The sequence below is a fragment of the Centrocercus urophasianus genome, unplaced genomic scaffold (assembly GCF_019232065.1).
Source record: "Centrocercus urophasianus isolate 14NV4802_14NV808 unplaced genomic scaffold, USGS_Curo_1.0 seq_15, whole genome shotgun sequence".
In the NCBI taxonomy this organism is placed as follows: Eukaryota; Metazoa; Chordata; class Aves; order Galliformes; family Phasianidae; genus Centrocercus; species Centrocercus urophasianus.
In genome coordinates, this window is record NW_024884697.1 from 1,649,712 (window position 1) to 1,666,247 (window position 16,536).

At 43.6% G+C, this 16,536-nt stretch overlaps 1 protein-coding gene across 1 annotated transcript in view; it reads left to right on the forward strand.

Annotated features, from left to right (window-relative positions):
• PLXNA4 (plexin A4) overlaps positions 1-16,536 on the forward strand; it is a 443,874-nt gene that overhangs the window by 387,824 nt on the left and 39,514 nt on the right. Inside the window, exons 20-24 of the mRNA XM_042816033.1 lie at positions 3,357-3,591; positions 3,976-4,118; positions 7,326-7,594; positions 10,208-10,274; positions 11,792-11,938. Of these exons, the coding sequence (XP_042671967.1) occupies positions 3,357-3,591; positions 3,976-4,118; positions 7,326-7,594; positions 10,208-10,274; positions 11,792-11,938 (861 nt within the window). The remainder of the gene's footprint in view (positions 1-3,356; positions 3,592-3,975; positions 4,119-7,325; positions 7,595-10,207; positions 10,275-11,791; positions 11,939-16,536) is intronic.

Below are 16,536 nucleotides of genomic sequence, written 5' to 3' on the forward strand. Positions count from 1 at the left end.
CTCCTCTGTTCCCACAGCTTGGGACAGCTTAAGAGAAACCTCAGAGAAAGAAATAATCCCTTTTTGAGGACACTGATCAAACAAGAGATACTGTTGGAAAAAATGAGAAGGTGATTGCATTGAAGCCTATTGATGAGCATCTCTGTTAGGGGCAATGGCAGATTTCCTTGTCTAAAGCCAGCAATCAGGCAAGCCTTTGACAGGATCTGGGCTGGGAACCAAACACAGAAGCTCAGCTGTGATGGAGGCCAGTGCCCAAGGATGGACTTTGCATCTGTAACTTACCAGGGGGACAGCTGGGCTTGGAAATGCCTCCTCCAACATGTCACAGCAGCTCTGTTGCCCATGTTTCACATGGATGTCACTCTGATGGTTTGGATAACTGACAGGTAGTTCTCTCAGGTCCTTCCCCTGCTTCTGATGATGATTTCCTGTGTGACCTTGAGCTAACTGCTGAGCAAAGTCTTTCCTGCAAAGTGAAGTGGTCTAGATCTGAGAGGAGACCACGGCTCTGAACACTGTGATTATTTCAAAGGGAAGGAAGAGTGACAGTGACACATGTAGGTGTCAGCATATTTTTGCTCTACTTTAACTTTCTTTTATGCAATCACCGAGTTACATGCTTGAAAAAATATATATTAATTAAAGAAAAAACCAACATGGGCACTCAAAAAGGGCAGAGCAGTGGTTGATAAAGATAGCTTAAAGCCTAGGGAGAAGCTCTTTTTCAAGTGAAAGAAACGTTGACAAGGAAGTGTAACCATGGTAGAGAAGGCCTGCGATATAGAGATGGAGGACATGAGGACTGCTCATATTCACTGTATGCATTTACAGATAGAAAGTTACATCGATGTCTTCCTATAGTAAATGGAGAGATGGTCAAGTGTACTCTTATATTCAGAGCACAGTTCACGTCACTCAAAGCCAGACACATTTTGTTAATGCAAGCTTGCACTAGGAAATACACTATTATAGTCAAGTTTTGTACAACAGGAGTTGAAGAAACTCTCTTGAACCACTGCTGGTGGTCCCTATGTCTTTGCTGGAAAAAACTTGTATCTACCATAGTGCCATTTGGAGAAGTGCCAGCTTAACAGGCCGAACAAGTGACCAAGCTGTTGTTTAGTGGTACAGAGTTTGGTTACCTGGAAGTTGATTCCTTGGAAAAAATGCAGGACCTAAGAAATAAAGTAGGGTTATTTCAGTATATTTTTCTGTTTCATTTTAGTGCTAACAAATAGTAGTACAGCTTTGCAGGCTTTCTTCTCCAAGAGACACATTCCCTTAGATCATGGCAGACTGTGAGGATTTCTCGATGTTGAAAACAACTTTGGACAGGAACTTTGCTAGGCACCTACCCATAGGAATCTAACTCAGGTGTGCATGTTAAAAGGTTAGTGAGAGGAATCTCACTCATGGAGCCAGGCTGTTCTGTGGGTTTTGAGGACAGTCTTGCACTGAGGTTTGGGCTGGGATTGTTTGACTCTGGACTGATATTCGATCAGAGGGCTCCTTTCACTGCCAGGTCTGGATGAAAAAGGCCACTGTAGGAAACAGAAAATGATGATAATGACTCCATTTATTGATCCACCATGACAGGAAGGAAATTGTGCAAACTAGTGAGCCAATTTTGCTGTCATCTTGGGAGGACTTGAGACTGTGGTCTGTGTCAAAAGGCAACAGCTTCCAGTGAGAAGATTAATGTTCAAGTTTGGAAGTTTGTCTTAGCTGGACTTGCCACATACCAGTACCAAACATCTACCCTTTGCAAGCTTTATGAAGTGGAATTTAACCTTACATCTCGGAATAGATAGGAAGAACAGGAACTTCTGTTTCCTTGACTTATATGGGTTTTCTTCTTTTCAATCTATGGATTGTTCTTTTCGCAGTGAAGATGCTCTACAAAGTGTCCATCTCATGCTAAAGAACTTGTCATCTAACACTATTAGTTGGTCAGATGAGCTTATGTTTGGTTTAGTTTCTCGTTTTGGACATTGTTATGGACCCTGTGATCCTTATGGGCCCCTTCCAAATCAAGATGTTCTATGATTCTATGTTTTAAGAGCCCAACTCCAAATACTTAGAGGTATTCAGGGCATAAGAGGACCTTGTGGATGGAAATGGTATATTCCAGACTGTCACCTTTAGTCTGACCAAAATAAAAAGATTTGAGCTAGGTGGCAAGACAAGACACACTGAGGAACAGGCTACAGCTGGTGCTAGTGTGAAACAGAACTCAGAGGCTGCAACTGAGGCTATAAATAATTTCCAGAAGATGATGGGAATACAGAGATTCATGCCCCCCAGAAAGACCTGTGGTGGTAAGAGGCTCTCACCACATCATGATACTTCAAACTGCTTGTGTGGCATCTTCCTAGGTTCATGCTGATCCATAAGCAGAATGTTCCCATACTAGAGCACACTATCAGAAACTTTCCTTATATGTCTCAGACTAGTCAGCAGTACTTTTCCCACTGCCTGCCACTCAAACTTACCCTGTTTTACAGATAGCCTCAAGCATTCTTGCAGTAGCCTTGAACAAGTAGCACCCTGTGGGATTACTTTTGGGAATGGTGTGCATGTTGTGTAAATGGGCTCCCAACAGACTTTTTTCAGCATAATATTTTGTTGGGTACACAGCAGTACTACCCGCAGGGTTTCTTTCCCGCTATTAAAAGCAAGATCTCACAAAGACACGTGTCCCAGATTCCTGAGAACCTTCAGGAGTGCATGGAGAGCAGAAAGCTCTGATTGGCTTCCTGTCCCACTGGTAAGCATGCAAAGTTCTTTAGCTCATGTGACACAACAGCTAGGGGAGAGGCTGCAAAGAACATGGGCCAGGCTCTGTGGCTTTTGCTTTCCAGATACAGTTTTCTCAACTCGAAGACTGAAAAGTGAATTAAGACCCTGTAATTTCTGCATTCCCAGTGCCCTAACCCATAATAAAGTTAGGGCCCATCAGACCATCCCCAAGAATCACCTATCTTGTGTGCATTCTGGGACTGATACCAAGACAGTGCATAGCTGTTTAGGACAGGGGAGGAAACCCCCAAATGATCCCTGCATTTTAAATAGCCAGCGCTTTGGTACTGGTAAGACTTCTCTCATTAGAAATCCTCTGTTAATCTGCTTTATGGTGGCATTACCAACAGAGCTGTGTCCAAGTGAGATTTCAGATGCTCAGCCACTCTGTATCCAAGTACTTCATACTCTATTTAGCTTGAGAAGCCATCATTCATGTGTTTATCATGCAAGTTTGACTTGCATAACAGCCTTAATTAGGATGATGATGGACTTCCTCTGTACTCCTGCATGTTTGACAGTTTCAATGCAATTTTATCCTGCCTTCCCTCCAGGCTCGTGTAGGAGGGATGGAATTCTCCCCAGGGATGGTCTACATCTCTCCAGACAGCCCTCTCAGCTTGCCAGCTATTGTCAGCATTGCAGTGGCAGGTGGCCTGCTCATCATCTTCATCGTGGCCGTGCTGATTGCCTACAAGCGCAAGTCCCGAGAGAGTGACTTGACCCTCAAACGCCTGCAGATGCAGATGGATAACCTGGAGTCCAGGGTGGCACTTGAGTGCAAAGAAGGTATGGTGAGGAAAGAAGGCTGTGATTGTGTCAGGAGAAAGGAATCCAGCTGCAAAGCTTTGAGCCAAAATATCACCAAGCAGCAGGGGTGTTGAACTCCTGGTTCAAGTCCAGGTTTAATCTGACTTTGCCCATTTTCTCTGAGTCCAGTCTTCCTCCACCTTGTGTTAAGTGCATTTGCTAGCTCAGTGACCAGAGAGAGCCCTGGCACATTGTCCTGGGGAAAGATGGGAAAAGTGAGACTGCTCTTGTCTACCTTCCTCTTCCTCTCCATTCGTTGCCTCTCCATTTATGTCTCATTCATGTGAGGCTGAATGTCTTTTCTGTTATGATGAGAGAGATCTGAACTGTTACTGATGTATGTTTTGTTTGCTTTTGCGTCAGCTTTTGCAGAGCTGCAGACGGATATTCATGAGCTGACAAGTGACCTGGATGGAGCAGGGATCCCTTTCCTCGATTACCGAACCTACACCATGAGGGTGCTTTTCCCTGGCATTGAAGATCACCCAGTCCTGAGAGATCTGGAGGTATCAGCATTCCCAACTGCAAGATGTGTTGTGACAGTGGAGGGGACATGATGGCTTACAATACTGTGTCTTACCAGGGACAAAACAGTACCTCATTTACAGTCTAGATTGGAAAAGGATGATTTTTACTGTATTAGATGTTAAATTCTGTTTGATCAGTCATCTATTCAGAAGAGCACCATACATCTGAGTGAATTATTAGTTTGCTGTTTTAAGCTCCCTCTTGGTCTTCATCCTGTTTGAATTTGTTTTTTAGACCATGCAAGGGCCAGGAAAAAAAGTTTTAGAGTAGAACAGAATACCTGTGTGTATAACACCAGCTTTGTCAATTGCTGATGCCACCCAGCATCCTTTTTTTCCTGGCAATAACTACAGTCTGCATTCTCTGAAGGAGAATCACCTTTGCTGTGCTCTGTGGTTTGCAGTGGGGTCAGAGATGTACAGCATCGGTCTGCCCATGACCTGCCCATCTGTGCCCTGCATCCCAGCTCTCAATCCTGCAGCAGTGTGAGGATGGTGAGACGTTGCCCAGCTCTGCTAGTGTCTGCATGCTGCCTGCACTACCTCCTTGGCAGCATAAGTTTTACAGATCTACAGATGACGTTGTCCATTCTGGTTCAGGACTTGGCAAATAGACAGGACCTGCTCTAGTGATATTTGAGCCAGAGAAGCAGGTCATACACCATGTCCAAGGCCAGCAAGGTCCTTGGCTGAACTCTGCAAAGTCTCTGGCAAACTCTGTGCCTCAGAGAGGCTCTGGCATAGAGAGTTTCCTGGAGGCAAAGACTTGAGTTAGTTGGCAGAGAGGAGGAATAGGATTTGGCACAGGCAATTCCATGCTTGGCTGGCTGTGTAATCAGAGGTTCCTGCTACTTTTTGCTCCTGTACTTCAAGAGAGCCAAACTTCATCAAACTGTAAGGTGAGAACCATTAAAAAAATGATCTGGAAGCATTGAGGACTTTTGGTAATGGCTAGGAAGCTGCAGAGCACATTGGTTACTGTAGAGATTTGCTTTTGGGATACAACAGCTTCAACAAATGAGCACACAAGATGAGGAGTGATGAATTTCTCCTCCATGTTCGTACACACATGCAAGCACTTTTAGCATACCCACAGCTGGTTTCAAAGTGTGTATTCATTAACTTCAGCCAGCTGACCACCAAAGAGTATCTGAACCTTACAGAGCTTTTAGCATGGATGTTCTCATATGAAGATACGTATCGAGAAACACAGAGTTAATGTTTTAATCTGTCACTTTTGGTTCCAGGTCAGTCTGAACAGGACTTAACCTGATCTAGCTGCAGGTGTTTCTGTTCATTGCAGGGAGTTGGACCTTTAAGGGTCCATTCCAACTCCAACAGTTCAATGATTCTATGATCTCCTCTTCCTATCTTAATTATTTTTTTCATCTTTGGGTTTCTGCCCCCTTAATCCACTCAGTTGTTTCTACAGTTCTTTCAGTGTCAAAGTCTTTGAATACCAGCAAACAAGAAAGGAGTTTCCATCCTGCTCCTTACTCTGTAGCACCTAGATGGAGCCAGTACTTACTGGGAAAAGGCCCCAGAGATCCTGTAGGCAGGAGGCCTTACTTATTTCCAGCTCATTTGCTAATTAGCTGCTTCCAGATGCGTTACAAAATACTTCTCTTGTTATTTTTTTTTTAATTCTACATAGTAACCTGGGGATAGACAATATTAAATGTTCAAGCAAGTGAATTAAAAATAATTATTAGCAGGATGAGTGGTAGTGGTTGGTTGATTGTCTCAAGCTATTTAGTAAGTAATTTATTTTCAGTTTGCAAAAACAGTTGAGATCTCTAATTTCCAGAATAAAAAAGTAATGATTCTTTATGGGGACTTGCATTACTTGGTCATTTAAGCATGCTAACTTGGATTAAAGTGCCCAAACGAGGCAGTTAATACAGTCTTACAGCAGTGGCACGTGTTGCTCTGAGTTGTGAGTCTGCAGCTTCCAGGAATGTTTTTTGAAGAGATGAAAGAAACATGAAGGAATGAGTTTGAGGTTCTCATTTAGGATGCACTGGTGTAGCATATAAAAGGATGAAGTATACCCAGTGTGGCTTTATTTTGATCCAGACACAGAGAGGCAGGAAAGGATAATGCCCACTATAGACTGTGGCATCCAGGGTTCAGTGTTGAGGTCCTAAATTGTTCTACACCAAACCTAGTTCACCAGCCTTTCACAAATGAGAAATACGTATCATCTTACCAATTACCTGTCTCTAAATGATCCCACCTCCCAAGCCCCAGGGTCCTACTGCCTTAGGACATTGAAAATAGGTTCCAGCTCTGTGCCCTCTCACACTTTCTTTTGTCTATGGTTCAGTGGGCATGGTGGTGATGGGTTGATGTTGGACTACATAGTCTTTCAGTGTTTTTCTCCAACCTTATTCATTCTGTGATCTAGTTCTTCAGACCAAGACCCAGCTCCATGCTCACCACCTCAGCTTCTGTCTCGCTGCATCTCTTCATCTCCTCAAAACATGACACCTGGACCTCTTTTTCCCATTACTTTACTTCTTTCTCCGCCAGCTCACTAAGCAGAGCCCCAGACCCATGCCTTGTGCTCCCCATACTGCACATTCCCTGTGGTTAGGCAGCTCCTGAAATGCAGCTGATATCTGGTTGTTTGCTGAGATGAGGAGATAAGGAAACCTACATAGGTCCAGACCAAAAGGAGACCCATGTAACCCCAGGCTTTCCAACATTGACTCAGACTGTTTTTCTCTTTAGGCAGGTTTCTTGCAGGGATTAAAAAGAGATGTTAAAGGTGGATAGAGTGAGACTTCAGTCTGACAGCAGTAAGAATACAGTATGCTATGCTATGATACCACATCCAGGCATCAGCAATTTCCTCTGGATGTACTGTTCAGAGAGAGAGGAGCAGAGCTTGAAAATAACCACCTGGCTGTGGTTGGAATGTATGTCTGTCTTCCTATAAAATGACTCTCTTCCTTCTTAAAGAACTATACTCCAAAATGCAAACTTTCTTTTTAATTTTCTTTGCTGTTGGAGGCAGCTTTTCCTTCTCTGTATCTCAGATCTGATTTCTACTTGTTGAATTATATAGCTGGAAGAAATGGAGGGCCGAGAGCAGAGAATTAGCAAAGGGTATATGACTTGTTTGGGAATTTCCTGCAAGTGGGCAGTGAAAGAAAGGTATAAACTGGTTTTTTTCTTATGCAGGTCCCTGGCTATAGGCAAGAACGGGTGGAGAAAGGCCTCAAGCTCTTTGCACAGCTCATCAACAACAAGGTTTTCCTGCTATCCTTCATCCGCACACTGGAGTCCCAGCGCAGCTTCTCCATGCGCGATCGTGGCAACGTGGCCTCACTGATCATGACAGTGTTACAGAGCAAGCTGGAGTATGCTACTGATGTCCTCAAGCAGCTCTTGGCTGACCTCATAGACAAAAATCTGGAGAGCAAGAACCACCCCAAACTGCTGCTCCGAAGGTAAAGATATCCAGGGCTGCGCAACCTGCAACCCTCTAACACAAGCATGCAGTTCCATTTTGGATGAAAATGATGAATTTGCTTGATCTTGGTTCATGCAGCAGAGTATGAAATTGTATATAGTCACAGCTCACCTGACCCTGTAGAGCTGGCATGAAGCTGTTTGCAGGGAAAGATTAATAAGGCAGGTAGGGATGAGTGAAGGTTTTGCTTTCCTTTACTGCTTTGCTGCTCTCTGCCTTCAGTCAGGGATTGAAACTTTTACTACTATTGCATTATCTGTGGATTTTAATGTGAATCTTCAGAAAACTTCATAAGAGCAGCAAGAGGTCACATTTCATAAGCCTTATTTTGGACTTGTGCTAGACCAACAAGTATATGACATAGAACAGGCTGTGTAATATACTTGGACTGCATGGTGAATAAATTGGAAGTTGCCTTATCATGCCTGAGAAGTGGACAAATCTGCTGTGCTTCATGTTTCTGAGTTACATGCATATGTGGTCTTCTTCAGCTGCACTGTGTGATCTCCTGTCTTTTCCTGATCGTTGGCTTTTGGAGCCAGTTGAATCCAGAAGGCAGAGCTGAGCAGGACAACAGAAATGGTTTCATTTGGGTTTGTGCTCCACAGTCTAATCACCAGGGTTGTGTGGAAAACCTTGAATGTGCTGCTCTGTGGTTAATGTAGTCTCCTTGCTTAGGGAAAGGCTGCATTTTCTCCTTTTAGGATCATATTAATCTTCTTTCTGTGGTCTGAACCAACCATTTTGCTTGAAGTCAGGACTTTCAGTAAAAAAAGGGCCTTTGCCACTGCTCAGAGTTGTGTTTGAGCTGATTATAATGGATGGCTCAGGCAGGGGAAAGGTCTGTAGTGCCTGCTGGGAGAGTTTTCTTCTGGCACACAGCCCATCATGAAGTACCAACAAAAGGAGGAGCAGTAGGCATTTCCTGGCATTCAGAGTAGCAACACCAGGGGCAGAAAATGGTCTTCACTTCAGCATTATTTGGCTCCCTGAGTCCTACAGCCTGGCTGGCAACCTCCCTCTAGCTGTTCTCAATCTTCCTCTCTATGCTTCTCCTCTCATGTTTGTTGTCACTGCCTTCTTCCAGTTGTCCCTTCATTTTTCTTCTCCTTTCTTTTCCCCTCTCTCTATCTCTTTGTCTTCTCTGATTGTTCATTCCTGTCTTCTCCCAAGTCCCCCATTTTTCCCTTTTCACCTTCTTCCAGTTCTTTTCTAACTCTAATCCTATTTGTTGAGAATGTACTTTGGCCTTTGGAAGGCCACATGTGAACATATGATTGGCTCCATTCCTTGGTATTCAGATATTGGTGCAAGATTTGCTGACAGTTATTTGGAGCAGCTGAATTAAACTTATGTTTCTCTTTCCATTTCCTCCCTTTGACTGTGAGGATGGAAAGAAATCTTTCAAGACCCTCCTGCAGGATTGGCTTGTGGGCTGTCAGGCAGGAGGAAAGAGTTGGTTGGAATGATTTTCCAGCTTGCCTGTGTCCAGTGTACATCCCAAAAGACATACACTGACCCAAAGAGATCAAAGTTACCCAGGAAACAACATGACAGGATTTCAGTCCTTTTGTCATTAATGCTAAGTTTGCAGTATGTGATGGGTCCCAGTGATGTCAGCGTCACATCCCCTGTGGGGAGCTCAGAGTGCTTAACTTGAGGTTGATGCCATAACCAATGGAGAACAGTGGTTAGATGACACTGACTGAGGGGAGTACTGGGCAAGCAGGTTGGGTTTGACAGATGCAGTCTCTAGAGAGAGACACAGCAGTGATCACTGTAGACAGAAGAAATGAGATTAACTTTATGCTGAAAGATGGAGGAACCTAAAAAGCAACCTATAGCCCTAAGCAAGAAACTTTTGAATTGCCTTGGTGATGGCCAGGTCTAGCAAGACCCACGTTTACTTATTCTAGCAGGGACTCATTCTTTCTTCTTGAGCAAAATCATCGTGCAAAAAGTTTGTGCATCGGAAGCAACACAATCTTATCCTGTGCTCCTGGTGTCCAAACTCAGTTAACCAGTACAAATTAGTTAATCTGTAGGAAAAGTTCACTCTGAAGTCACAAGATTGATTTTTGTTTGGTTGAAAATAGAGTTCAAGGGCTACAGGAATTACTCTGTGAATGCACCACATTGACACACTGAAGATTATAATTACTCTCAAATGCCAGGGAGATAATCACTACCAGATAAGTATTCTCTAGAGATTTAGATCTGCCTTAAGTACTTATATGACCTACTCATCTGTACAGCCTAACTGGGAGCTCCTCATATTTGATGGATTTATCCTCCCTGAGCATCTCTGAGATTCTTCTCTTTCGTTGATGGAGAAAATGCAGAAAAGCATATAGGGACTTTCCTAGTCACTGGAGAATCACAAGGTCAGTAAGGGTTTTCTAGAAGGTTTCCTAAATCCAAAGTTAAAGCAGAGACACTAGGATGTGCTTAATCCTGATGGTATTTTGCCTGATTTTCCATGGGGCTTGGTGATCTGGACAGTAAGACGTACAAAACAATCTCTTAACCAGACCTTAGACTAACATGACTAACTATTTCCAATTTTTTTTTTGTCCCGGTCTGATTTTAGGACAGAGTCTGTAGCTGAGAAAATGCTCACCAATTGGTTCACCTTTCTTCTGTACAAGTTTCTCAAGGTAAGATAAGTAACGCTCCTGGGTGAGCAGCTGCTTTAATGCATTGCTTCTTGGCAAGGTGTAGTTGGGGTAGCATTGGCTTTGAATGACAGTGATCAATGAATGAGTGAAATTACTCGAGATGCACTCTGAGCCCTCTTATTCCTGCTGGAAGGTCTCCGTCAGGAGTTATGTAATAATAATTAAAAAAAAAAAAGGCCTTCAGCCTTTGAGTCTCATCATTAATGGCTGGGTGGTGACATGTCCTCATGAGGACCCACACTGAGCTTTTAGGCGTGCTAATTGCTGGGGTCCCATACTTACAGCCGCCTTTTGGAGAGAAATGCCTTTTCACCTTCCCTTGACTCTCAGTGCAGTTGCCAGATCTCCTTACATCTCACATTATGTCATTTGGACAAGATAACTAACCTCTGCTTGGAAATTCAAAGCTTTACAAACCATCCCATTCCTCTGAGCCTTTCCAACCCCCAGGCACAACCTGTCAAAGGCTGAATGCATGGGAGAGTTTTGAAGGTCCCTGCAAGGTAATTTCAGTGACTAGTATCAGATTCCCTCTTGCAGCTGAAAGGAAAGGGTACAAGGAGGTGACTCTCTAAAGCACTGCTTTTATAAGTCTTTCCACCCACTCAGCTACTTGTCTTCCTGCCTTAGCCTGAACAGTGGCCTGATAAGTGCATGAGACAGGCACACAGAAGCAATATGCTCCTGGCAGATAAGCTAATTAAGTGGGAGACAGGTGTAGGAACTGAGAAAGGGGCCACTTTACTTCATATTATTAACTTGTTCTTGCCTGGATTTACACCAGAGGAAAATGACCTCGCTCACTGAGTTCGGATTGCACCGCTGGAGAGGAGGGCAATGTGGGAATGAGGGAAGAAACAACAAAGGCATGAGAGAGAAGGGAAGGACAGAAGAAAGCACAAGGAGGGATGCATGGCAAGAAATGTGCAGAGGGAGGGCACAGCAAGAGAGGATAGGTGTGGGAAGAAGGGTGGAGAGTGAATGAAGGGAAGGAGACATTGGTGAAGAGGTTCCTTGGCTGCCTGTGGGGTGCTTGTTGCACTTGACATCACTGATGCAATTGCACAGAACAGGGGGCACCATTGTTCTGGGGCAGCCCTCCCCTCAGTCATTAAGCTGCTCCTGCCCAAGCAGCATTGCTTGCCTTCAGTACAGGAGTGCTCAGGGAGACTGCAGCCACTGTCCAGACACCTGGGATGAGGCACCAGTGGTGCTATCTCCTGCCAGTCCTGTCTCCAAGTCTTTCAGGACCCATCCTCCACCTGCTCCGTTGCAAAGGTGTGGCCCAGCAGCAGTCATTCAAACTGCCTTTATATTTTTTGATGTGGAATCACACGGTGATTCACCCAGTGAGGGTGACTCCCAATGAAGCATCTGCCTTGAGTGGCTGGGGATGGCAGGCAGCAGCAATCACTGAGATATCATGTGGGCTTGGCATCCAGATTTTCATCTATGCTTTTTCTTGCTCACCTGATTGTCATCTCTCACCCTTGCAGGAGTGTGCTGGTGAACCTCTGTTCTCCCTCTTCTGTGCCATCAAGCAGCAGATGGAAAAGGGTCCCATTGACTCAATCACTGGGGAGGCCCGGTACTCACTGAGTGAGGACAAGCTTATCCGACAGCAGATTGATTACAAAACACTGGTAAGTACTCTGAGCACTACTGTGAGCTTGTTCACCTTTTTCTAGCAAAAGGGCATTTAGAAGAAAGAAGCTAATGAAGAACACATTGACTTTCTGGGTCTTTTTTTTCTTGCAACCCAGCAGCATAACAGTTGCATTCCCTAACACAATGAAGTTTTGTTGCTGAAGAGTTTTCTTGCAAAGCATGTTTGCAATGACAACTACTTCCAATTTAATTCCACTGTGTTGTATCTCATGTCCAGACCATCTTGATTTCCCCATGGGCATTGTCTGTTGTGTGAAATCCTATGGAGATATTCAGCACCCATCTGGACACCTACTTGTGTGGCCTATTGTAGGTACCTGCTTTAACATGAAGGTTGGACTCCATCTTCTCTTGAGGTCCCTTCCAATCCCTGCAATTCTGTGATTCCGTGATTTTGGGATTGAGGAAGATGTTATAGTAACACAGAGCAGGGACCTATCAGGTCTTCTTCAGAGTCAGTTCAACATTCCTTTTAAGCAAGCTCAACAAAAAGACAAATGAACTTGATTTAAAGGGAAATAGAATTATTTCCTGTCACTGAGTCATTTGCTTCATGATTGCATGGTGAAAGATAGACTGTTTATTCCTAAGCTAGATACATCCAACCTTGGCTTCTATATGAGATCACATCCTTTTTCTGTATGATTAAAGAGCATCAATTAAGGATGAAGAACACTAAGCACCTCTTCTTAATGTAAATATTTGTAGGTCTTCACTTTTTTCCTGGATACACTAATTCCTCTAAGCCTCTGCAGGATGAAGGAAACTTTCTGAGTGCTCAACTCTCCTTTAATTCCTTTCTTTCCCAGAAGTTTGTTCTTAGAACACGCCAGGTTTTAAGATGATCAACCCTTCCTGCAGCAGAGGGTTGAATTAGATGATCTTTCCTGTCTTTTCCAACCCAAGCCATTCTATGATTCTATGATCAGAAGATGTTTTGAACTTAGCAGCTGATTTTACGCACACCTTCAACTGTGGGATGTTCATTTTGCTTTTATTTAACTTGCTTAGAGAGCTGTATCCAGTCAGTAATAGCTCCTTTGCCTGCATTAGATCTTAGCATAGGTGGGCTGACTCTACAGAAGTCTGTTCTTCCCTGACTGCCTAACTTCAGTTCAATTCAAGTCTAATGAGTTAATGAATGGGTAAACTTTACTTTTAAATAAGACTACAGTTTACTTTTGCATTCTAAAACTTCCCTATTAACTCACCAGAGCAGTGCTTCTTTTCCATTATGTGTAGTTGTCTAGTAATTTGGAGACCTGATCCTGGAGAGAATGAGTAAAAGAAAAAAAAATCAGGCACAGAATGATCACTTTCACCAAAGGAAATCCATCCGATCTGTTTAGGCTTGATATAACTCAGCCAGCAAAGGGTAGTAATTATACATCAGCCCGAACAAAGCTCTCTTCCATTTGCTTTGTGTTGTTTGATGTTAATCAGCTCTCCCTCTTACATTTCAAGAGCAGACAAATATAACCCGATAGGAATCTTAGCAGATTTACAGAGATCAGCTTCGGTGAAGAAGATTAAGAAGAAATAGAATATAAATAAGATTGTTCTTCCTTTGTTTCTTCTTACTTCTGTTACATTTTGTTCTTCCTCTACCTATTTTGAGCAGACATTATTCTGTTATCTTTTGTCAAAAAAGATACAGTAATGAAATTAAGCAAGAATTGATTCAGTGCTTTTTAGTATAGGAGATTCAGTATTTGTAATATAGGAATTCACTGAATGTCTCCTGTTCTCTCTGTAAAGCATCTGGTCACTGCCATGAGTCTGTAGTGTTTGTGGCTGAAATTCATTGGGTTCTGTTTCATGACTGCTGGATGGAGTTGAGTCACACCTAGAAACAATCTGTTTATTGCCATTATTCCACAATGACAAGTATTCTTTTGGAAGCATTATTCTTTAGCTTTTATTAATCGTGACCATTATTTTAAGTCTTGGTTTCAAATATGGTTTGAGCGAAAAGCAGATCCCAAGAAACTGACTTATCAGAGGAGACAAAAGGAGACAGAACAGTTTCAAACATCTGGAATTACTGATTTTACAATGTGTACCTCGTTCATTAAATTTTTATAGTTTGGGTCTGATTTATTTCCAGACCAGATAGCTGCAATTTTCTCTGTGCAAAATCCTATAGTTCTCCAAGGAAGCAGCCCATGGTGAGCTGAGTCTTTGCACTCTAGAACAATTTGTGTACATGCAGGAGATTTTTCAGCCCATAGAATCATGGAATCACAGAATGGCCAGGGTTGGAAGGGACCTCAAGGATCATGAATCTCCACCCCCCTTGCTACATGCAGGGCCACCACCCTCCACATTTAATACCAGACCAGGCTGCCCAGGGCCCCATCCAGTCTTAACACCTCCAGGGATGGACGGGGCATCCACAACCTCTCTGGGCAGCTGTTCCAGCACCTCTCCACTCTCTCAGTAAAGAATTTCCTCCTGACATCTGACCTAAATCTTCCCTCCCTCAACTTAAAACCATTTCCCCTTGTCCTGCAGTTATCTACCCTTGCAAAGGGGTTGACTCCCCTCCTGTTTGTAGGCTCCCTTTAGTAACTGAAAGGCTGCAGTGAGGTCACCCAGCAGCCTTCTCTTCTCCAGGCTGAACAAGCCCAGCTCCCTCAGCCTGACTTTGTAGGGGAGGTGCTCCAGTCCCCTGATCATCTTCATGGCTCTCCTCTGGACCCTCTCCCTGTCTTTCTTGTACTGAGGGCTCCAGACCTGGACAAAGTACTCCAGATACCATAGATTAATTGGAAGGGACCTTTAAAGATCATCTAGTCTAACTCACCTGCAATGAACTGGGACAGCCCAGGTGACACTAAGGTAGCTACAGATGATATTTGCTAGCATAAATGTGCATCAGCTACCCAGTAGGTCTTCTCCCAAGATGTATAAACTCAGAGAAACACCCTCTGGTGTTAATGTCTTTGCTAATAGTCAGTTAACATCATCTGTGGTCTGCAGCGTTATTAAAAGCCTAGCTGGATTATTCCATCTATGGCAGACAAGAAGATTTCATTCCTGCTGCCTGCCATCTGCCTTTGCCAGAATCAATGGCTTTTTTTAGCCTTTCACCACACCAGAGTCTCTCTGCACAAACCTCCCTCCCTGCTGCCAAAGCTCTGCTCTCACTGGGAGATGAAGGACCATCCATCTCTTACATCAGCTTCATTTCTCTTGACACAAATAATGCAGAGGAGCAAAGGCCTCGATGTGTGTCGGAAGCTGTCAAGAGCATTGGATAATGAGTTCTCGGAGCTGGCAGGCAGGAGCTGCCCAACGTGTATTGAGCAATGGCATGCTCTGCATGGCCCTTGCACACCTTGGCAGAGTTTAGAGCCTAATCAGATCATCCATCCTGACAATGTAGCCCAGGGCGGTTAAATATGTTTTGAGCTATGTTTGGTTAAAGCCTTTCAAGGGGTTTTGGTGGCAGGGAGAAGCCAGAAATGAGATACCAAAGGGTTCCCCCGTGCTTGGTCTCTTTGGGCATCCTTCTCCTTGCTATCTTGCCAAGACATACTGTACCCCTTGGACCTTCTTCAGACTAATCTAGAATACCAAAACTGTAGTGATGTCCTGGTCTCAGGATGAAGCACCCAAACAATACAGAGAGCTCAGGATGAGGGTCCCTATATGGGTAACCACAAGCTGTGTGTTTGTAATTTAAATGCCAGTAATCCCCAGAGGAGATGAGGGCTAAGTTGTGCTAAGCATTGCATATATGTGTATGAGAATTTATATATATATATATATATGTATATATATGTATATATATATGTATATATATATACACACACTTAGAGACAGTTCATGGCTGGGAGGGCTGACAGATAAAAAGCCCAAGGTATAGAAAGAAGGTCAATAAACACAAATCCAGTGAGATATTATAGCCCAAGGTCAACCCTGACCATGGCAGGGGAGTTGAAACTAGATAATCTTTAAGATCCCTTCCAACCCTATGATTCTATTAAAAAGTCAGTGTGAGAGCAGGGCTCAGAGGTGACTATTTTCCTTGCTCCCAGTCCCATATCTTTCTGTGTTGACCTCTTGACTAGCACCCTCATTTTGCTGTGCTGACACAGATCTCAGTGCGTGAGTTGCATTCCTGAAGGCAACTGAAGATGTTTACATTGGTGCTGAATCACTCTGTAGAGCTTGCTGTGACTGATATCAGCTCTATCCAGTTTAAGTGAGCTCACGCCAATGAGACCTGCAGAGTAACTTCATCTCCATGGGCATGTGGACCCCTCTAGGATTTCCAAAAGAGCTGATCTAGCCTGTATTACCATGTCATTTCCCTACAAATGTGTAGCAGGAAGGGGACAACTAATAACCTCAACACTGGATGCATTTCAGCACCGCTTTTTATGTATAACTCTGTGATCATTTGAGATGAAAGATGCCTCAGAATTATACAACTGTGCCGTTGTCATTATTATCTGAATCGATGCTTCTTCAATACTCCTGAATGTGGCACATAAATAATAGCATTATGATGTAATCAATATCTCATATTTATATCTACCCTTTCATCCGGAAAGATCACAGAGCT